Here is a 24,619-nt window from a genome sequence, read left to right as displayed (position 1 = left end):
ATCTGAACCAGACCTTCTTGTGTCTGCTCAATGAGCTGCATTTATTCTCTCATACTACTCTTAGTAATATCGTCTAAAAGATGTAAACATTCTGTCCAATCTCTGTATTCCATACCCTGCCTAGCAATATTTTGAAGTTACCTTGTGAATTATTTTTATTATAATTATCTTCAATAAAATTGTGCTTTCTTATCCAATTAAAATAATAATTGAATGTTACATAAAGTTAATTTAAAACTTCACCATTTCTGATCATTTAATGTACCGACCAAAATAACCTGAAGTATTCATTACCGAGATAATAAAAATATTGCTATTAAAAAGGTCCAAAATTCAAACTTTTCTTTCTATTAGAACACATGCAAGAAATCATATTGGCTCATTTTTGAGGAAAAAAAAAATAGAAGTCCATGAACTGTGTAAGAATTGCTATAGGTTTGCCATAAATAGCAAGTATAGTTGGTGGTTGGCACATATGCAGGACAAAATCACTGAAGGCAAGACAGTGGCTCAAACTGACCCTGAGGAGAAGAAGTGTGAGAGAGCACATGCTTGGGCTTTCTCACAGTGTGACACTGGATGTGTCACAGTGGTGATTTCCTAAGGCGGCTGATGAGGAGGGGGAAGTTGCAGTGTTGGGTCACACGGTGTGAGACTGAGGGTTCTGCATTCTTTGATCTCTACTAATCTTCTCCTTTCAGTCATCTAATGCTGCTGTACAGAAGAGTTTGATGCTGTGGCAGCATTACCTTTAGACAGCTCTAGTTATGGTTTCTTCCCTGCATGGAGCATCACCTGCTAGGTAGTGTGGAAAACTTGATCCTTGACAGGAATTATAAACACATGGATTTTGTAATTTCCTTCACTTTAAAGTAAAATAATATTTTTTTTTTCCTTAAAGAGAAAGATGAGAAATGTAAAGGGAAAGGACAGAAGCCAGTAAAGATTTAATTGAAGGTATAGTCAGTGGGCAGTAAGAAATTTAGGTTTTAAATTCTGTTTTCTTTATGAGAAGAATGCTCACTTTGTTCCCCTGAAATCCTCTCACAGGAAAAATTTTTTTTCATGAATTTTACCCTATTTTTATAAGTAAATAAATCTAATATAGTCACCCTGTATGTCAGTCTTCCTCAAACATTACATAATCTTTTTTGTTCTCATCCAAATTAGAAAGCAGAATAGAAGTCTCAATATTAATTAATTTTTTAATTGTTTTGTAAAAAAACAGGAGAAGTATGGTGACAAACCAAAGCAGATATTGCCACTGAGGGAAAGCCATTATTCAGTAGTAGGCCATATTCACTGTTCAGTCACTTCTGTGACTTGGGATGGACCAGCTGATCACCTAGGGATAGATACTCTGCTTAGTTTTATATTGATTTTCTTTAGGTCAGAATTCCACTTTAGTACTATCCTGTTTATTAAGCAAGGAGGCTTAATTTTCTGAGTGTACTGCTGGTGATTATATTGCCTGCCATCCTAATTTTTCAATTTTTCCAGCCATCTATACTGTTTCAGATTCAGGTAATGTTGTATCATCTGAGACTGTCTAGTAGAATGATACATTCCATTATTCATGCCTGAGATTTTGTCAGGAAACAAATATGGCTATTTTTTTACAAATTCATTTGTCTGTTCTGTCAGAAATTCATGAGGTCTTCATACTGTTTGAAAAGTGACAAAAATACCTGCTTGAATAAATGTTCTTTTAAATAGTAGTGAGTTTAAACATAAAAGAGCATAGCCTTTTCTGTATATAACATCTAATGGATCAAAGTTGTCCAGGGGGTCCAGGTTGTGTTATTGACAGAATTAAGTGGTTCCTTTTTCCTGTGAAATTAATTTGCATGAATCAGAGCTGCAAAGTATCCTTGTACCATTTACAAGCAGTTGTATGTATAGCAGAATTAGCTATATTTTATAGTTTAGCAATTTTATAACTAAATTTTTATAACTATAATTTTGAAAGTAAAAAAAAAGGAAGCCAATCTATAATCAGAAGTTTTTTAATCATTATACCTTAGTGATGGAATGGCATCTGAATCAGTTTCATCTAAATCTATGTTCTGTCTATTGAGATGAAACTGATTCAGATCTAAATCTAAGTGCTGCTATCCAAAGTTGAATATTTCTATCCAAAACATGACTAAACATTGCTGCATCAAATGTTTGTTAGAAGTTCATGCCCTTTTATAAATCTGTGTAGTTAAATAATTTATGTAGCAATGAATAGACATAATACAGATCCAGCTTTAAATATGTTTGAAACCATGAAATATCTGAATCAGTTTCATCTATGTTCTATAGCAGCAGCTTTTTAGGATGGTGAATGTTTAATTGTAAGGTGGCACATATTTTCTATTTCTGCTAATGTTAATGGCCTGAAACCATGACATGCCAAAGGAAGATGTACAAATTGATTTGTATGTTTTTTTCCACATATATAGTAACATGAAGGCATGTAAAAAAATTAGCACATTTAATACATACACATGCATAGAGTTAATGGAGAAAATTTGCACCATGCATAACTTGATTTTCTTAGTAAAGATTGTTCCACGGATTAATCTAATCCACTTAGATAGTAAGTAGGTGTAATAGATTTAATTGCTTTATGGAGTGCTTAAAATTTGTAGAATGGCTAAATTTTTTGAAATGTATGTGACAATAAAGTCTTCTGATAATATTTATCATTGAGCTGTTCATATGTTTTAAACATAATCTTGAAGCTCAGTAGTGTCAGAGAGAGTGCCAAATGTGTAACTTTTTGAGAATGCCAATAAAAACCCCTAGCTGGAATAGCTGAATAATACTTGCATCATTTTCCTGGTAGCTTTACCAGTACTTGGGTTCCCACATAGCCACTTGTCAGATGTTTTCCTGAAAATAACAGATATTTTGGTTAGTTCAAGGACACTATCAAAATAAAGTCCTTGCCAGTATCTTGAGTCATTGCCATACCCTGTTTCCGTTCTTAGGAAGCTCTGTCTCATCATTTGATTTTGTTGCCAAAACCAATTGGGAGGTATCTTTTTGAAGGACTGTGCAGTACTTCTTGATACTTCATCTGAGCAAACATTCTTATTCCAGTAGAAACCTAGAGGCTGTTCTTATATTGGAAAAATTTATGTGGCTTTTCTAAGAATCTTCAAAGCAGAATTTTTTTCAATTAAAAAAAATACTTAGGGATGAAGTAAATTCACAGTAAAGTAGGGAGCCTTATGAGGAAGGGTCCATTTTGCAGACATGAAGGCAAAATATGTGAGGATTACTCAAAAGGACATAAGCATGTATGTGGATGCACAGAGTTTTCATACAGCAAAAACATCTCATGATAGAAGATCTGAGTTCTGTGTTAGCCTGCAATTTGTAGAAATGCACAATTCAGTTTTACACTTCAAATCTAAGCAAGTGGTGTCTTTTAACATTTTAAATTGCTTTGCAGTTTCATTCATGCCCTTGCAATGCTGCACAAGTTGCATCCATAGTCATGCTATGAGGATTTTGAGATAGCTGAACTAAAACTAAGTATTTTGAATGGAAGAGTATCATTTGAACTTTACACTTCAGTTGAGGATTCCATAGGTAGACAATCGTTTCTGAATGTTAACAATCTTCCCCTGGTCATCAACATTAATTTCTGCAATTGTGTGGGGTTCTGAGTTTCTCTGAATCCCAACAATTCAGTTTGTTCTGTCTTGCTTGCAGGGAAGTTCATTTGTGACAGTAATAATAATTTTCCACTTTTCTTGAACATTTGAACATTGCATTGAATTTTGATTGAGTGAGGCAGAGAAGGTAGCAGTGTTCCTTCATGGACGCACAGTGTTTAGAGTGGAAGGATAATAAAGAGCCTAGCTCTATTTAATTTCTTTCTAATCTGTTTGATGTATTCTGCCACCTATCACAAAACCCAATCTAGTAAAATTACAGTGAACAAATTTTTAGTTCAGTGTCATGGTTTGGGGCAGGGCTACAAAGTACATGCATAGGGTCTGTGGCTTTGATAAGTAGTATTAATCTGGTACTGTTGGTATTCCCATTTAGATAAAAGAGGTAGTTGTCACACTGACTTACATTGAGGAGTGTTTCTCAGGAGTATGGAGGAGATTAAAGAGCTGGACAATACTTCCATTTTTACAGCTAGCTTCCATCTGAGTTACTGGTTGTTATATCAAATGGTGAAATCATAGATTTTCATTGTGATTAAAGATTGGTATGAGTCATGCATATGATGCTAATAACATGAACTGAATCAAATTCAGATTTGCAGCTATTTGTAATTTCTCTGAACTTACCTCTGCAGCTAGTTGGCTGCCATTACCTTTTTAGAGAGAAGACATTTTAAAGTTCTCAGTTGTTTACACATAGTGTGCAGCTTTGGTGGTTTTGCTGTGCTTAATGGGTTTGCTTAATAATCTTGCATATTAGCACTTTTTTCCTCAGTACGTGCTCCTAGGCAATGTTTCCAGCTCTTCATTTCACTGAGACTGTACCTTCCCCCCAGATTACCTGTGACTCATTGTATGAATCAAGACTGGAAGTTTCATTCTTGACTCATCCTAAGTAAAGGTTTCCACTAATTTTAACTTTCTCCATCAAAACAGTGGAGGAATAATGACTTAGTAAAGTAAAGAATTCTCAGAAATTAGCAGTGACAACTATTCCAGATTGTTTGGAAGCTGTTTGAATTAGAGAATCCCTAAAAACTGAAAATCTGTTAAGCTTTACTGAGGTGGGGTCCTGTGTACAAGTTTCATAAAACTGATATTTGTTTGAAGACCAGTGATTTAAGACATTCATTTAGAAAGTTGGGCATTTTTTTTCTTCAGAGCTACAGGGATAATTAGGTTTGTGTGTTTGCATTAGTTCACCTGTTTTCTTGCAGTAGTTTGTATGTCTTTTTTGCTTTTCTGCTAGGATAGGCTATCTGGTCTCTACAGATCATCCTTTTTGGGTGATTCTTTGCCTTTCAAAGCAGGAACAGAGGAGGAGAGATTCAGGATCACAAATAAATTATCTGCCAAACTATTATTTTTTCAGTGGGAGATGGGCACAAAACTGTCCTACGTTCTCTTGATAAAGTTCATTATAAAGGCAGTAGTGCCTTCTCCACACTAGGTAAGTGTTCATTACACATTGAACACCTGGGTGTTTTACCCATTGTATTTCTATTAAATTCTTGTTGTACAATGTAATTTCTGAGTAGACTGCTCTTGGTTGAGTGGTTCGTTGGGTCATTTCCTGGGTATGTCTGTGAGCAAGCCCACCATAGCAAATTAATTTATGGCCAGTTAAAATGTATGCTTAAAATAATGCTTAGGAAGGTATTTTGATAACACTCAACAACAAAGAGGAAGAAAACAATCAAAAAACAAAACCAAAAAAGCAGCAGTTGTTAGTAAGCCAAAAGGAACTTCATGGCCCAAAATTGGAAAAACAGTATATGTAAACAATATTCAGTAATATGCACAGTCTTTTTGCATCTTTATTATAGTACATCATAGCAATACCATATAGAAGCATGTAAAGGCCAGAAGTGTTTTCATTTAAGAAGTAAACTGTTTGTATCTGGGCCTGCTGATGGAATTCAATGCTGTTACCATCCCACAATTTGAATGGCGCCGATGGCATCATAGAACTACAGATAAAAGCTTTAAAAATGTCAGACTGCTGCAGGATGTGTCTCACAATAGTTCTCCCCTGATTTTCCAGTGAGATATAAAGTCCACTCTCAGCATGACTTGAGTGCTGGGTGCTTTGGAGCAGCCTCTCGGCACCGAGACTGATGGGGCTGGAGAGCTCCAGGCCTGAGCAGTTGGACAAGGCTGGAGATGCAGCTCTGTGTGTCACCCACCCTGAAGGCAGCTTGCAGAGGTCCTCTTTTGGACCTTTTCTTCCTGCTCCAATGCCATTTTTTCTTTTATTTAATTGTTTGAAACAAATTCGGTAGGCATGATTTAGGATGCAATTTTGAGTCTTAAGTTAATCCAAGATGAGCTGCTATGGTCTGTCCTTTTCCTTCACTGCTTTATATTGTACAATGAACCAATGAAGGAAACAGAACAGGCCAAAAAAAAGCAAAAGGTTTTTTGGTTGGTTTGTTGTTGTTTTTTCTTCCGGGGATTTTTTTTTTTGGATGCTTCAAGACCCTGAACTCGCTGTTTTACTGTCATATAAGGCACAAACGAGGAGACACAAATTCAGTCTGGCATGGACTTGTACACCAAGGCTGAGACAAACAACTTGTTAAAAATGGGGATATTTTGTCATGGTCTTGTTACCAAAAAAACATATTCTGGAATTACTAATTTTGTAGGTTTTAGTTCACATGCCATTTAATGTGCTTTACTTCCCCAGGTAGTCTTTAAAATATTCTCAACAAATTGAAACATGGTTTAGTCAAAGATCAGTTTAGGTACGAGTTGATATAGGTGAGATGTAGCAACATAGGAAAAAGAAAAAAAGCAGTAAGGTACAGATAGATAATTTTCCAGACATCTAGCAGCTTTAAAACCTGAGGCACTCTAGATCCCAGCACATGTTTCAGTGAGAAGCAGTGTGCCAGCAGTTGAATATTTCTCACTGGAGACTCCTGCACTGTGGATTTTTCTGTTTGTAGCATGTAGTCTGACTCAGTCTGACTTATATTACTGGAAATAATGTAGAATGAAGTTTGTTTAGTTAGGCAGCATCTGTACATGAAATCTTTTAATCTGCTGTGGATTTAGTTATTTTAGTTATTTAATTGCCTTCAAAATGCTCAAAATGGGTAAAGTATCTCATATATATGAAGAAAAAGATTGTACCATTTGATTCTGGAAATAGTTCATTTAACTCTACAGTTACTCATTTAAGAGGTTGAAGATAGAGTCTGTATTATGAAAGTCAAGTACCAAGTTACTTTACCACATAACAATAATGACTTTTTATTGTTCATACATTCATTCATCCTCTCTTAGAAAATTATGCCTAAATTTTTCTTTTGAGGCTTTGTTGAATTCCAGTTTGAGTTATTGCCAGATATTTGGCATCTGCCTTCTGCAGATTTTCATTTATTTTACAGAATGCTAAATATTAGTCAATGGGAAAATATCCAAGTTTACTCCAATAGGAGTAAATAACTTTGTTAAATTTCTCATGTTTGGAAGTCATAATAGTGAATGATATTTCTAATATTTCCATATTTAATATAATTTAATTATTTAAACTGCATGGAAGTGTGACCAATAACTGAGACTGGTAAAATTAGTCTGACACCAAAATCTTGATACTGAAATGTTAGAGAATGTCATAGAATTGTAGAATCAATAAGGTAGGAAAAGACCTCCAAGGTCAAGGTCATTGAGTCCAACCTCTGACCAAGCACCACCATGGCAACTAAACCATAGTGCTGAGTGCCACATCCAGTTCTTTCTTGAACACCTTGAGGGATGGTGATTCCACCAATTCCCTAGGCAGTCCATTCCAATGCTTTAGCACAGTTTCAGTAGAGAAATTCTTCCTGATGTCCTAACTGAACCTCCTCTGGCATAGCTTTGGACTGGTTTTTTACACTTTCAGTATTAGCTTGGGAGAAGAGGCCAACCCTAACCTTGATGCAATCCCTTTAGGCATTTGTAGAAGACTAAAGAAACCCACTTCCTTCAGTCACTCCCTGTAGGACTTACTCTTTAGACCCTTCAGCAGCTCAGTTGTCCTTCTCTGGATGCACTCCAACACTTCAGTGTCTTCTTGCAGAAGTCCACTTAGACTACATCAACAGTCATCTCTAGGCAGGTCACCTGGTCATAGAAGGAGATCAGCTTGGTCAGGCAGGCTCTGCCTTTCCTAAACCTCTGCTTGGCTGGTCCTGATCCCATGGTTGTTCTCTATGTCTGCAAAAACAGGGTGAAGTTTCAGCTATTGCTTTTGAAAATATCCAAATGAAACATGCAATAAGGCTCTCATGGCAAAATGCTGTTTCTTGGCTTTAAACAGAGAAAAAACTGAAAACAGTGCCCCCTCCCAATCTTCACTCCCCTGCAAAAAACCCCACACAAAACAAAAACAAAATCAAACAAAAATAAACAAACAAACAAAAACAGAAGAAAGTGTGCAAAACTCAGCAAACCCTCACCATGTCTAAAATAAATGTGTGTTTTAAGCCAATATTTTTTGTATAAAAGCAAAGATATGAGCTTAAATTTTGAATTTAAATATGAAAAATAACACCAAAAAGCTAATGCTTTTAGTAAAAATAGAAATGAAAAAAGGCTGTGAAGAAAAAACACTCTGCCAAATTTCAGCCTGGTCTTTTTAAATTGAAAGCCTTTATTTGGAAAGAAAAAAAACCTGAAGACAAGCTTCTTTCTGGCCTTCACAGGGTAGCAAAATAAGCATATTGTTTGTATTAAGATGAAAAAAAAATAATTTTGTTGGCATTAGGAAGGATTTAGCACTCGAATATCCCTGTTACAATTGGAACATTTAACACAGCTTTGATTTATGAATATTTGCATCAGTGTTTAACAGAATGTAGCCTCTTACTTTACTTTTGATGAGCTGGGAAAACATTGCACAAAGAAGCTGAGTTTGTATTGCTCCTTGCCATCACAACTTGCATGTAATTCCTACAGTATTGTGAAAACTGCAGTTCCCATTTGAAGTAATTCTGTAGGTCCAGAAGCTCATATACACAATTACACTTCATGTTGGCATCATTTGTTTTGCAACAGTTTCTATTTGAAAAGAAAACTCCTCAGAGGGAAAAAACCCATTTGACTTTTATGAAATAAACTACTTCAGGCATCTCTGCTATTTTTGTTGCCTCATTTTGGCATGATTTAATAGTTCCCTTTTGGAGGACAGCTTTAGGTTCATTTTATAAAGGACTCTTTCTGCAGTTGGATTGATACAAGTAGAAGCAATCTGTCTAGATTTAATAAGAGGACTGAAGTTTTAATTTGGAACTTTATTAGACTGGAGGACATAATTTAATAGACAGATATGTTTGTGTGTTTATCTTTCATTATATTTCCATGTGAAATTAATATGTCAATTTGTAAAATAATTTTGATAAAGGTCAAAATTAAATTCAGTCATGTAACTCATGTGTAAAACATAATAAAATTGTTTTAGTTGGAGTGTTCAGTAGAACAATGTGGCAAACAAAGGTCTATTAGATAACAATGATACATTAACTAAATTTCCAAACTGTTCGAAACTTCTCAATGCAGTAGATGAAGTACTTTGTACCAAGGAAGAAATTATCCAGTGTTACCTTTGTAATTCCAGTTTAAGCATAATGGAAAACAAAAATGGAACTTATTCCTTTTCTGTAACTTACTTTGTCCACTAGGCAAGATCTTTATTTCCATGTAAATATTAATACTTATTAGAAAAAGGAATAAAACTTGGTCACATACAACAGTGATGGAGCAGATGTGATTGGCACTTTGATTTTGTGGTTTCACACTTGTGAGTCTTTCCATAACTTATGTAATGTGAAGCATGAGCTCATGATTGGCTGAAGGGTTTTGATCAGAGTTAAGAAATGACTGGAAATTTTACTTCAATAGTGTCATTATATGACCATAATTAATATGAGAAGCTGGAAAAAATATGCAGATGTAGATGCTTTTCCTCTAAATGGCTGCACTTCCAAAGATTATATTGCCTACAGTTATTCTATTAATTAAAGAATTATTCTGCAAATTACCAGAAAAAGAACATTAAAATGTTTATAGTGAAATTTGCACATGCTTACATTGTTTTTGTTGAACATTCTTGAGAGATTAAGAAATATAATGTGGCAATTCTGCCAGTTGTTCTAAAACGCTTCTCTTTGATTTGGTAAATGGGTTGGTTATTGGTCTAAAGTATTAGGTTTTATGTTTACCTTGATGATTTTATTCCTGCTCTTTATGGAGTAAAATTTTTAAAGACATCACTACCATCTAGGTATTGTGATCAGAAATGGAAAATAAATAAGCCTTATCTGGTCAAAATTGCAGCGACCTTAGATGGTACTACTTGCCAATGTTGAAAAGCAAATCTATTTACTGATCCTTGATTTTATGATGTTCTTATCTCTTTGTGTTCTACAGGACATGCCATTTCCATGCCCTTTCTCTTGGTAGATATATGTGCCATATGCCCTAGTGAACTCAAGAGGTTAAGCTAGTAAAGTTACCTATCTCAACACATGAAAAGGAAGAATTAACCACAGTTCCCCAGCTACCAGTGTAGCTTTCAACACCTTTTCTATGGTGTGTAGTATTGATAGGATATGTAACTGTGAAAGGACAAGAAAATGCACTGAAGTGATCTAAGAAGTAAACTATCATCTTGATGTGTTTTTTCTAGCTATTGAAAACCTTTCCATATTGCAACTTATTCTGACAGTGAAACTGTAGAATACCTCTGATTGAAGTACCATCTGGTTATGCTCAAGGCTTTAAAGCTATTATCTCAGCTTAAAATTTCAGCGTCCTATACTTTTTTCTTCACCAAACTATCCATTTTTAAACCACAAATATTTTTCCAGTCCTTTCAGATTTTATCTAAAAGTATATTTTAACAGTATTTAAATAAGTTCTTAAACAATAACAATTTATCTTGATAGATGACATGCTGTGTTTTTTCATTTTATTTTAATTAGCTATTGTGGAACCAAATTCCCTTTTGTTTTATTCCTTTGAATACTGTTTAATTATAGTTATCATGCCAAATATCTTAAAGGTTATTTTACCAATATAGTTTCATTTAACATAAGCCATGTGGAATCAATAGTCCTGTTTCCTAAAGTGAATGCTTGGAAAATCTTACATTCATATGTTAAGAGTACACATCCTTTCCTCATTAGCTGGAAAGTACAGGGATTTTGGCACAGGTTCTGTGTGGAAGCATTGTGCAGCTTTTATATGGATTTTGTTTTTAGCCTTTGATGACACTGTTTAGAATAGGAAGTATCTAATAAGTAAAGCATTTTGTCTAATGTGCTGCCAGTGTGTTTAATATATGCCTGGAGGTCTGAAACATTATCTTCTCCACTATAGTAATATGCATTTAATTCTCTGAAAGCAGAAGGTCGAACTTTTAAAAGGGACTCAAAGTACATTTTCAACTAAAATAATTTAAACCACATGGGATAGGGGACCAGAGTAATGTACGGTTGGTTTTTATGGTTTAATCATGATCATGTTAATGCACACCAGTAGCTAATTAAAGAAAACTTTTATTGTTCATTTTAAATGGGTTATGTAAAGAGTAAGAGAATTGATATTATACAGCCCAATGATAAATGTTACCATTACATTTGCTAACAGCAAGATGATATTGCTGTTCTTGACATCTTTAAAGTATTGGCCCATTTATTCCATAACAGAGCAAAGAATCTTTTTAGAGTAGTTATACTGAGATTGTTCCTTCTCATCTTCTTATCCCATTAGAGGAATACCTAAATGCTTCCCAAGTTTATTACTAGGCATATCTTCAGGTTAACTTTGAAATATTGTTGGAAGGCTTGATGCTCTACTGAGCTGAAATTGATGCAAGAAGTTCCAGTGGTACTTCTCCGCTTTTATTCTGTACCCAGTTGTGTTATGTACAGCTGTCTTGCAAATCATTATCCATGTGTTTCAACCTTTATAATATATGTGGTAAGACCTACATAAGTCAAAGTTTCATTGTGAAACCGGGTGGCATGGGAAGCCGTAATAGGATATGGTGTCTTTCACCTTTTGGGCACTGGTTCATATTCCATACTGCTTAATATTGAGCAGAAATTGCCTTCTGAGTGTGCTGTTCAGTGACCTGCATGAATTGATTTGGGGTCTCAGTAAAGTTTCTGTAGTTGAATGTCCGCATAACAGGAAACTCAGCAGTTGGGACCAATTAGCACCCTTGCAGCAGTCTGCACAGAGAACCTATAGCCTGGCTATTGGATGGATGGAGACAGAGCTACTTTCTAACCTTCCTAAAGGTGCTTTGTATAGACCAGAACATTTAATAAATACTTAATGATAAAAAGAGGCAGAGGAAAAGAGCTAGGATTCAACTCAAATCTGTTTAGGTGTGAGAAGAGAGGATCCATTCAGAAACCAGAAGTACTGTGATTTCTTTCTCCACTTTATCATATACATGTGATGCTTTTCTCCCTGGAAGGTTGTCACTTGGTGGATGACACTGTATCTTCATTTCCTCTGGCCAAGTCATGCATAACCTAAATGTCAGGTGGCTGCAGAAATTTCTTCTGCATAGAGGAGGACAAGAGAATGTCATGAAGTAACCATAAGAGAGTCATTCACCACTGAGTCATGCTTTCTGAAAACATTTTTCATCAGACTTAACTGATGTCTGTATAGCAATTAAAAATTTCTGGGTTTAGCAACATATGCCCTCAACTTAATTACAGGCAGCATTTCCATGAAATGATATGGCAAGATTTTCTCACAGCTCCATCCTTTCTTTCTGCTTCCCCTCAATACATGAGCAATGAAAATGCATTTTTTTCGAAATTCCATATGCAGAGTTTATAATGAGAGATGTCAAAATAGCTGTTCGGTAGAAAATATTCTGAAATATTCTTTTTCTGCCTTATCTGTACCAATTGGTACCATCTGTACCAATTTTGGAAGTGCCATCAGTGCAGGATATGGGTGAAGCTCTTTACAGTTTACCAGGCAGAGAGGCTGAGGTGTAAATAGCCTAACTTTGCTAGGATATCAGGAGGAATGAGGATTTCTTGGCTCACAATGTAGTGATTCATTAAAATGGTCTCTAGTTATTTTTACAGAGGCAGCATTAAAAGTGATATCACATTTACAAGTCAGTGATATGAGTCTACCATAGAAAACAGCCACAAAGAATTTTATTGGTTATTTGAAAAATATGTACATGAGTGAATCTGAAAAGATTGTAACCAGAGCTGGCAAAAACCTTTTCAAAGAAAATCTCAGCTAGTTAATGGTTCTGGTTTAGGATTTCCTCTGTAATACTTTTTCTAGTATGTTCATTCCTTTAAAGAAAAGGAGAGGGGATTACTCCCTTTGTTCCATAAAGCAGAATATAAAGGAAGATTTTAAAAGCCTGCTTTTCTTTACCTCCCTCATAACCCAATTTCTGCAATACATGTAGAATCTAATACATTGCTGCATAAAGACCACGTAAATTCGAGGAAACTGAGAAATTCCCTGTCCTTTATTCCTATCGTTAAGTTGCTGATAAATTATTCATTTTTAATTATTTATCTTTAATTCATTATTCTCTTTTGAAAAGGAAGTTATGGTACTGTTTGCCCTAGTTCATATTTCACTTTTTGAAGATTCATTTGGGTGGACAAGGTAAGAAGAAATTATTGAAATGGGTCCTGCAATGAAGAAATTAAATCATTGAGTCAATGTGCAGCATCAGCCAAAAAAACCTAACAGAATACTGGACATCTGGATGGAGATGGAGAACAAGACAGAAGAAGCATTTCACTTCTGTAGAGAACTGTAGTGGTTCCACTTCTTGGGCGCTTCATAGAGTACTCAAGAAGGCCATAGTGAAGTTATAGAAGTAGAAAAGGGAGGCTAAAAAGATTGAAGATGCTGGAGCACCTTTGTGAGGAGGGACTAAAAAGGCTGGGATTTCAATGTCTGAAGAGGAGAAGGCTGACGGGGCCTGTGGTCATACTTTACAAAGTCATAACAGCAGTAATAAAGCTGAATGTGGACTTGAGCAATTCATATGCTACAAAAGGTTGGGGGAAATCAATGTTACTGGGAGGAGATAGTTTAAAACAATTTAAAAAAAAAATTGGAACTTGTTGCCCCTGAAGGTTGTGAAGAGCTGACACTGTCAGTGTGTTCAGAAAGGAAGTGGATGAATTCATGGACAAGAAGCCCAGAAATGGTAACTAAAATGACCACACAAACATGTACCCCTGGCATCCTACGTGCAGCAGCTGTAGAGGAGCAGATTGCAGGATGTGGGCAGTCTTTCTGGTATTTCTTAATAGAGTTTCCTCCTGGTGCTGTCGAGAGCAGTGTACTGGGCTAGATGGGTTAGGAATCCAACCGAGTTGGGCATTTCTTTTGTTAGCTCCTGTTCAGAGCAGAGCAGAGCAGAAACTCTACTGCAGCAGCACAGATGGAAGTGTTAGTTGTGTTGTGGAAGTTATACAGGGTGAATGTATGACTTTTATCTTCATATGAATCTGAGTAATTAGTCATATATCAATTATTATTGAATTTTTGCAGATTGTTTTTTTGCCACATATTTTAGTATATGCTCCCCACCTTGTCCTCAAGCTTTTGACAGGATTTCTACTTGTTTCATGAGCAGTATTGAAAGTGGTTTTTACTGAAGTACTTCTTTGTCTTGGGAAAGCTCTGTCTCTTGAGTTGGGACAATAAGGTCTCTGGACACAGCCTTGCAACTTTTTATTTCAGTCTTGCACTCTTTTTGTTTGTCAGTGGTGTTTGTTTTCTTTATGAAATATTTCTATATGCAATGATTTCTCACATGAGACCCTATGACTGTCACAGCCAATAGCCTTTCTAGCCTTGGTAAGCTAAGAACACATTCCCGTCACCGAGATAGTCTTTAGATAGTTTTGATGTTTCCTTTAACTTTGGTGTTTTATATAAGGCAGCTGCCTTCCATGACTCTTAAGAAAAATATTTTTCTACAATATATTTTTCAACACATTTCAAATTATATATATTATATCAAATTATAATTTCCATTTAATCTTTTTATGATTGTGTAGTAGATTATTATTATGTTCCATTTCATCTAATTACAAAATTTTAGTGACAAAGGTGACTTTTTGAGCATCAGTGCTCAAAATTGGAAAATAATTCTAATTAAGCTTTTATTTGCAATACATTATTTCATAGATATATGGGTTTATATTAATCTATAAATTTCTTATAAATTCTTTAAAGTTTTTTTTAATGAAGAGTTTAATTTTTTTTTAATTTTTCCAAGCCTAGAAATCATTACTGCTTTTTTTTTTTTTTTCACTTTTACTTTTTTTTGGCTCTTCAGCTATTGTGAGTCATCATTTCATTGGAACAGACACCTGCTGTGTTTTAATGAGTGATTACTGTGTGAAAGTTAACTTGGCAGATTTTTTTTTATAATTCTCTCTTTTGACATCATGTTTATGTAGTGATTTTTTTGCTGTGACTGAAGTGGAAATAGCTGGAATATGGATATCAGAAGTTAATATAACATTTTCCTTTGCAGGTTTCCAAGCAAGAACAGAAGAAGATGGATGTGGCTGATGGAGGAACAGTTGAGACTTCTTCCCGTTACAGCGGGGCTCAGGACAGTGGAATTGGCAGTGACAGCGTTAAGATCAGGATCATCCAGATCGAGCAGCACAGTGGCACCAGCCAGCACCGCATTGCCCGCCCTTCCCGCCAGTCTTCCATCGTGAAGAACCTCAACTTCATTCCCTTTGACATTTTTGTCACAGCAAGTCGAATCTCATTGATGACGTACTCATGCACTACCTCACCTAAATCAAAATCAGCGCAAGATCAGAAAGATGGTGAGAAGATAAGCAAAAGCTCCTTGAACCTTCCAGAAACCGTCTCAGGCAGCAGCCATGATACCAAGAAGCCCAGTCAGCCATGCATCTCTTCTGTCACAGCAGATGATCTTTTGAACAGTAACCCTCCCCTGTCTGCTGGCAGAAAACCAGGTCTTCTGTCACTGGAGAGCCTGCACGCTTCCACAAGGTCATCTGCTCGCCAAGCCCTGGGCATCACTATTGTACGGCAGCCTGGGCGTCGCGGAGCAGGGGACATAGAGCTCCAGCCATTTCTCTACCTGGTTGTGTCACAGCCCTCTGTGCTTCTCAGCTGCCACCACAGAAAGCAAAAAGTAGAAATATCAGTGTTTGATGCTGGCCTTAAAGGAGTCACCTCAGACTACAAGTGTACAGGTAAGAGCATTTAACATCCAGTCCTGGTTATAACCATGAAAATGATTGCATGTCTCAGAAGTTACAGAGGGTGGTGGAAAACAGCTCAGAGAACTTCAGGACATCTTTAAATATCAATCGCTAAATATACATATTTTTAGGATTATGCCTCACAGTTAAATCAAGTTAAGTGTGTAAAATGTTTGAAATTAATTAAGATCTAACCTTTTAGCAACCAGTTCTTCCTGTTTCTTAGTACTGCTTTCTCATTACCAGATTGTGGCAGGGATTGTTGCATTGCTGTAACTTCTCAAAGTTTTCTAAGGAGGTAAAGGTTGTAGGCCAAGGTAATTTCATAAAGAGCATTTTTTATGACTGAATGTCATAATATTTTCCTATACCAGCCTACCAATAAAATGTAAAGGTAAACACTGTAGAATCACCTGGTGTTTTGGACATAAGCTGTAAAAAAAATTAAGTGATCTTTCAAACAGCCTCAAGAGATGTCATGTATTTTAAGTTTTCATTCAATTGAGCAATAAGGTTTTGCAGCAAATTCCATCTCTTAAAAAATGCACTTTTTTTTAAATTCCATATGCAGAGTTTATAAGGAGAGATGTCAAAATAGCTCTTCAGTAGAAAATATTCTGAAATATTCTTTTTCTGCCTTATCTGTACTGCTGAAGAGAGAAATTAAATTATTGCAATTCATTTGTCTAGCAGTCAGTACAGGGTATACTGATTTTATGAGATATATCATTATGGAGTGTTACCCCAAAAAATGTAAATGAGTATGTAGATGAACATACAGCCAGAAGGATATGGGGTTTTAAATTGTTTTCTGAATGAGAGCTGTGGGTACTGCTAATTTTTCCTTGACAGTATTCCCAGCACAGTAGTTGTGAAAAGTAGTATACTTTTCTGTGCAGCTTTACCCAATCTTTGCTGAATAAGATTGTATCTTTTGAAAATTAGCATTAAAATAATGTGCTTTTGCAAAAGACTAAAAATGCAATCAGTTCTCAGCAATCTGAATTGTAGTGGAACTTTTAAGAGGGATTTCACTTAAAGTGAAAAAGATTAGGCAGTGGTAGAAAATATACTTAAAACAGGGAGATTTGTTCTCTGCTACATTTTATTAATCCTTCTGTTTTTGTCTTTCTCTGCTGTTCCTGTTCTGTCTTGCCTTGAATGAAACACATTTGTGTCATGAATTTGATTGACTCCAGATTCTCATGTGTATTTCTTATGTACTATGTAAAATGTTATTGCAGCAACTAATGTGAAGCAAACTCACAAAGCAAAGCTTGAAGGAAGCTTGGAGTAGGTCTAAGATCACATCTTCATTAAATTAGTGCTTTGGAAAGATGCAATAGGACTTCTTCATATCTCATGTCTGAGGCATTCAAGCATGCCCTTGCTACAAGCTGCCACCACCAATGAACTGGGCAAAGTTCTGTCCATTCTGCTTCTACAATTACCTCCTGAAGTCTTTCACTGTCTTCATGTCTATTTTATACAAGCTGTAATAAAATCTTCTTACAACTTGAAAGTGCATCAGAGAGCACAGAAGCATGGCAAGAAGTCTAAATAATAAAGACAGTAGGAACATACAGCCTGAGAGCTCCTCAGTCACCACAGGTTGCTCATTGGGAGACTAAAGAGTAGCCATACATGGATCATACCCCTTTCTTTGGCTTTAAGTTTTCATGTCAGGCAAATGTAAAGAAGTGTGGAGATAGGACTCAGACATTGTGTGAAGGCAGAAGTCCTGATCTCATGCTGCCTTTCTGGGCAGTAAATAAATACCTTCCTCGTGTATCACAGAATGTGCTTGCTGCCAATGCACTAGCCCTCTTGTCAAAAGAGCTTGAGAGGTGGTTGCTAAAGTGCTAGTACCTAAAAATACCATCCTAAATGTATTAATAAGTTAATAAAATTAAGGCATACTTCCAGTTACACACTAATTCACTCAGCAAAGAAGGTAAGATAAAGTTTTTATTGCCTCTTGTTTAGGCAGACCTGCTGTGCTGGTAATCATGTCATTTAGGATTAACATTGTCATACCACTATAGTAACATGCTGGTTTTGGAAATTTCTATTTTTCATTCCTAATGTGTATTAGAGGGAAAAGAGCCATGAACTGTATATATTATATATATGTATGTGTGATAATATATATATGTATGTGTGTCTGTGTGTGTACATATTACATATATGTACACATATATGCATATTGCATATAATGTAATACAGAATAAGGAGCTCTTTGTGGCATTTTTTGTGCTGCTGTGGTTGATTTCATTGATCACACCAACTTTTCTTGGCATTGTGATTATTTGTTGAGTTTTGTCTGAAAGAGATATATTGTCCATATGAAGAACAATATAAAGTTTGTTTGAAAGAATGAAGTTAATTTCTCTCCTTCTGTATGATACACATGCACTATATTCCTTTATTTCTCTGTGTATCAAGGACTGGAGAGTGGGAAAAAGACATAAATGATGTTTAAATTCCAGTGAATGTTGCTAAACTGTATTTCCAGTTAGCCTCTCTAGAAGACTATTCTTGTGTGTATACATATGCATGCAAGTAACTCTATTATCTAACACAGAATGGGGAAGAGAACACAAGATAAATTTAAAAGATATTTTTAACTGGATTATAAGAACTGAGGGAGCATATTCCCCCTTGAAAACAAAACAAAAAAGAAACAACCAAATCATAGACCAAATGAAAATATTGTATGCTTCTCATCCTGTTATGTAGATAGGCAGCAGCACAACAGCAGCTCTAAACTTTAGGCCTATAACATTGCAAATTTTGATCACAGCCTAAAAATTGAGACTTGTCTGAGCAAAAGTAAAATTACATTGTTATGAAGTTTTTTTGGTAAACCTATGGGGGTGTTTTCTCATTACTTAAACTAATATGCTTAAACTTACTTAGTTAAGCTATATATGAAATATTTACGTTGCATTCAAAACATGCAAATAAAATCTCCACCATTTAAAATCATTCTATGTATTCTATGCATTCTACAGCATATTCACTGCGTAAGAGTATTTTAGGAATGTTTTAAAAATTGTTTCTATCAATTTTGGTGTGAAATTCTGAAGACTTGAATACTGTTCGTTCAACAGCCATAGATTTAGGTCTTGTGAAATATTGTGCCATTTCTTACAGTTTTTATAAAAGAAAAAAAATTACAGTTTTGAAACAAGCCTCAAATTTTTGCAAAGCAGAAGCAAATGCAGAATTCTGTTGAGAAATTAGGAAGGTTTTATTTTTTGGTTGACATAAGTTCCACAAATAAACTTTATGATAAAGAAAATCTGGTGATAGTCTGGATCTAGTTGTGCTTTTCATCCCTCACCTTCCAATAGTGTACTTCTAAGAAATATGTTGTTTAGCTGTAGGTCAACAAAGATTTTCTAGACTTTAGAAATGCTTCTAATAGGTAATTTGATGACAGTCTATTTTATGAACCTTTGTATAAAAGAGAATGATAGTTAGTCCTGGGCTGGTGACAGAATTAAGGGTTACTGCTTCATGATGGTTTACTGCTTTGAACATTATGTAGAAATGAAGATTTTATACTGTTATGAAGCCATATGTATTTTATTTGGGACAAGGGTTTTGTTATTAGTTTTGAATAGAGCATAAAATTCACAATCTTGCACATTAAACTATCACTCCCTTTGTGAGACAGTGCATTGTACAGTGGCTGAAACACTAAATTTCATCCAAAGAACTTGGCTCCTCCAACACTAACTGTGTTATTTATTTCTAGCTTAATTTCTGAAGCACAAAAGAAATAAGAACTTAAGAATTAAATAGGAGGAAATAGGCCATTTAAAAGTTCAGCATTCTTAGTTTATTAATTATCAGTCAGCAGCAGCACATTTCCATCAGACCAGTCTCTGCATGTGGGAGCATTTGCCTGCCTGGGAGCCAAAGACCCAATGGTTGTACTTCCTCAGTCTTCTCTAGAACCGCTTCCCCTGGAAAGTCAATTTGTAGGAGGAGACTTATTAGGTTGTTGAAATGTTAACTCAGTTTTATTATGGTTGTGCTAAACTTCTTCATTTGTGTTTTGTAATTGTGCAGCTTGATTGCAGTTATGCTACTGCAAGGTACAGGAACTTAAAATCAAAGTAAATAAATTAATGGAATAAATTTTAACTCCTTAATAAGTGGCACTAAAAAGACTAGTTGCTCCTTGAGTTTACTTGTAAGATTCTGTAAAAAAAGACTGAAAGATACTGTAAAATGACTCTTTTTTATTAAATACTCATTCTATATTTAACAAAAAGGCATCTGCTAACTGTTAGTTTTTTGCTAGCAGAGTTTTGGCCATTTTTACTTAAATAAAATGGGTGCAATTGTTTTTAATGTAATCTCATAAACTGCTTTTATAAATATTTTTTTTTAATCTTTATTTGCTTTGTTTCAGGTAATGTAATCCAGATACAAAATTGCCTCATTTCCTGACCACTGAATGCTCTGGGCATTCTTGAAAAATCTTTTTTCTATTTGTTTGTTTGTTTACTTTCAAAGAGGAGGTTGTGGTGCTTGGTTGTTTCAAGGGAGAGAAATTTCTCAGTAAATATCTGTTATGCATGGAATTTCTTCAACTTCCGCCAACCACTCATTTGCAAAAAACAGTCATTGTGGGGCCATCCAGAATTATTCTTGATTTTTATTTTATTTTATTTTACTTGACACCCACACCTTTGATGGCAGGGGGTCCATGAAGAGCAGATGCAGTAGCTAAGACCACATGTAACCTCTGATCTAATGGAAAGCCTTTTCCAAGCTTTTGCATGAAAAGCAGCAGAGGCTGGCTCTGGCAGGCAGCCTGATTCACTGCCTCTGTGTCAGCCTGTGCTTCCTACATGGCACAGCGAGGATTTAAGGCTGTTTCCTAGCGTGGCATTGAGGGAGTTCTGCTGGACTGTCACCTGTTCCCCTCTGGGTATATTTATTGTCCAGTACATCTGCAGTCATGGATGAGGGGGGAGCAGTGCAGCCCTCACCCATAAAGCCAAATTGGCCTGGGAATGTGCATTCCTCAGGTTACTTTAAGTGCTCATTTTTGAGCTTCTGACACAGCACTTGTGAGTACTCTAGCAGAAATGTTTTTCCACTTGTGTTCTTTAAATTCCAGTGGAAACCGTTTTGAAAACAAGACCAAACGTTCCACTTCAGAGTTTCAAATGCAGAGATGATTGCAGCATCATAGTGGCTTTTAAAATTGACTGCAGACCAAAATGTGATTCATCCATTGAAATAAAAGCACATTGCCGTGCTCGGCTGGGCTGGGGAGCGTTCCAGCCGAGCGGGCCGCGCCGCACTCGCGCTCGGTGGCCCTGTCCCCTGCTGCCCAGGGCTCACAGGGCTCTGCTCCCTGAGCTCCCCCTCATTAAAGCCTTCCAGATGGCCCCTCTGCTCCCCTAGCTGGCCTGGCTGTCAGCTATGAAGAGGAACAAAGACACATTTTGGAGAATGAAAATCTTCAAGATGCAGAATTTCTCCTGCCCTCCTGGTTTCCTTTCCCCTGAGTCCCTGTTCTCTTCAGAAGTTTGGGGTTTTCTGTCTGCTGTTAACAGAAGACCAAGGAGATAGCAGTGAAATCAAAAGCTTGCAAATTCAAATCAAGTTTAGGAAGATATTTCATAAAGTGAAGTTTGGAGCTGAGGTCTGGATCTCAGCAAGGCTAAAAGTGGCTTAGATTTTTTTTTTTTACTTTATATTTTAGAGGGGAGGAGAAGGTAAATGTGGTTCTGTTGAAGGTTTCACCTTCTCAGTCTTACAGATTTTAAATTACAGTCTTGAAATTTAAAGTTTGTTGATCTGTAATAGTTGTCTCACTGTTTTTCTTTTGCTGCTGCAGACAAATTTTTCACATGGTGTAGAGGATAAAATTTCTGGCCATCTACACTGCTCCTCGCTTCCCAGTCCTTTCTTTTCTCTATCTTGGCTTGCTGTGGAGTAATTCTAGCCTCTCCTTTTACTTATATATGCATCCCCTGGGTTTTCTCCAGCATTTTCTTTATACAAATAACTGCAAATTTAAGTGTTGATTTTTGGGAGAATCATAGAAAATGGAAATGGAAATGACCTATTATAATACATTATTCAGAACCAGTTCCCTGCTGATGCATAATTGTTCCCAATTGTATATTTTATAGTCTTCTGTCAAGTGTATTTTTAAACATTCTGAATGCCTCCATCATTTCCTTGAGAGACAAGAGTCCTTTTTCTAATAACTCTTCTCATCACAAATTCCTCACTTCTCATTCTAAAATTCTTTTTTTCGTTCAGTTGCTTCTCTGTTTCCTGTGATTTTGGCATAGGGATTGATTGACTGATATTGCTTTATTCCTTCCTGATTCTTGATCCTCTGAAGATGCATGTGCTGTTTTCTACCTTAGAAGATATTTTATTAGGGTCATCTTTTGGTTGTTTGACCCTTGAGATATATATTTGTCTTACCCTCATACATTTTATTTGGAACTCCCCTCAAGTTTTTGATATACACAAGCATAGTCAATTTTGAAACCTCTGGATTTTAGCTTTCATATCATTACATAAAAACTTAAAACTGGACTATTTGGCTGGACAGTCAAGTCTGTTACCTAGATTCCAAATTAACTCTGTGCTATGGGCTTGGAAGCACTCAAGCTGGCTCTTTGCATGGCCCTTTGCTATTATTCACTCTGATGCAAAATTGTCAATGCAATACTCCTGCTTCCAAAATTAGCTCAGTTTCACTTGAACTTAAAAAATGCTTGAACTCAGTAAGACCAGTGCTGGGTTAAAAGTAATGTATTTTGTTGGACTTGTGCGTTGAGGTTTCTTCATGTTGTGTTCCTAATATGTAAATTTTGGAGTCCTTATTATTCACATATCCCAGTCCTGCAGTGCCCCAGGTGATGACAGTGTTGCACTCCTTGGAGACATGACAGAGCAAAAAAATCTCCTGAGAATCCCATGGTTGCTTTATTTTTTGGTTCTGTACTTAAGTGCTGCAGTTCCCAGTAGCCTAAGGGGAGTTTGTATAGTTAATATGTCACAGAGGGATTTTCTGCTGTGTAAATTCTTTTTATCAGAGATGTTTTCTGCTTGAAAGAGCTACAACTTCAAAATAATTATTAGGTATTTAATAAGGTAAATACATCTTAGGATAATAAAACTACCTGTAAGTGTATTTTACAAAAGAAGTGTTCAGCTAAATGTAGTGGATTTTCTGAAAAGCTGGTAGAAGATATAGGTTGCTATATACAGTATTTGATGATATCTTCCAGAAATGAGACTAAATAATGGCATATTGCAGTGTTTTGTGCCCTATTAGTACACCTAAATGTTTATATTAATACTTACAGAGGAACTGTAATTTAGAGATGAATTTAATCAATTCAGTGATGTTCATTGAGCAATATTCAGTCATTTTTACAATGCTTTACACTGTATATTCTGGAAAATGTTAAAATGTTAGCTGCTTATGATGTCTACCAGCACAAAATAAGATATAATTTTATAGATCCAACTCAGAGATCCTTGTTCAGAACAGCTATAAATCTGTGTTTTGGAAAAAATATGTTCCTTGGTGGTAAAGAGGATGATGATGATGATGATGATGATGATGATGATGATGATGATGATGATGAGTAACAGTAGTAGTAGTAGTATTTTCAGTATACTAGAAAAATGCCAGACGCAACAAGATATTCCCTAAAACAGTTACTATAGAAAAGGGAGTGTGCCACATGACTCTGGTTATTGTAATTAAAAGAAAAGGGTTAAGAATCATAAAAATGTGAAAATTTTCATGGAAAATATACAGATCTGTTGTATGCAATGATAGCTCTTAAATAACTGTTGAGAACTGACTTTATAAATGTGTAGCAGGAATAGAAGGAAGAAAAGGCTGTAATGTATATGCCATACAGTACAAATACTGCTGTAAAGTCATTGCCTGAAAATTGATCAAATAAAAACAAAAGAATGTGCTAACTTTTGATCTTTTCCATATAGATCTAAAGTCATGATCAATTGGTTTCAGTAGGTTCTTTGAAATCACATAAGGGTTCATATGTGCCAAGTTTTATATGAATCACATGATAAGGTCAAGAAACACAAATTCCAAAGCTGGCTTTATATACCCAGTCCACATATGACTGTGATACCACAATACCATATGTTGACTATAACAGTGAGTATGTAAATCCTGTTCCTGAAAGGAATTAATTCAGTAAAACTCAAAGCAATTATAGCAGTTTTAATTGACTGAAAAGGAGAGAATAGCTTCAAGAAAATCTCCTTAAGTTGAGGATGTGACAGACATTCAATGAGTAACATAGCAGACTTCATAATAAACAATGACTGATTATTTATAATTTAAGACCATAATGCCAGAATTGAGACTGCTCATAATGAAGATAATGAGTCCCTAAAGATTGAAGAGCCTTTTTACCCAACTGTTTTTTCTATGTGTGATACGTGGAAAATGAAGACCAGAATAGCCCTTGGATGGATTTAATTTTAATGTACTTCTATAGTATTACAGACTGATGAAAGGAGCACCATTCAAGGTGGTACCCAAGAATAGCTACTGGTTAGCTATTGAGGGAAGCTGCAAAGGGAATGGTACAACAGCACTGTTGTCATGCTCTGTTACTGAGCTCTCATAGCATTCTGGGTTTTTTTGCCTTT

At 35.8% G+C, this 24,619-nt stretch overlaps 1 protein-coding gene across 1 annotated transcript in view; it reads left to right on the top strand.

Annotated features, from left to right (window-relative positions):
• Window positions 1-24,619, top strand: part of VPS13B (vacuolar protein sorting 13 homolog B) — a 433,987-nt gene that overhangs the window by 300,993 nt on the left and 108,375 nt on the right. The window contains exon 34 of the mRNA XM_066565010.1: window positions 15,220-15,922. Within this exon, the coding sequence (XP_066421107.1) occupies window positions 15,220-15,922 (703 nt within the window). The remainder of the gene's footprint in view (window positions 1-15,219; window positions 15,923-24,619) is intronic.

The sequence above is a fragment of the Molothrus aeneus genome, chromosome 1, assembly GCF_037042795.1.
Source record: "Molothrus aeneus isolate 106 chromosome 1, BPBGC_Maene_1.0, whole genome shotgun sequence".
Taxonomy (NCBI): Eukaryota; Metazoa; Chordata; class Aves; order Passeriformes; family Icteridae; genus Molothrus; species Molothrus aeneus.
This window is presented reverse-complemented; position numbering and strand designations above follow the sequence as displayed.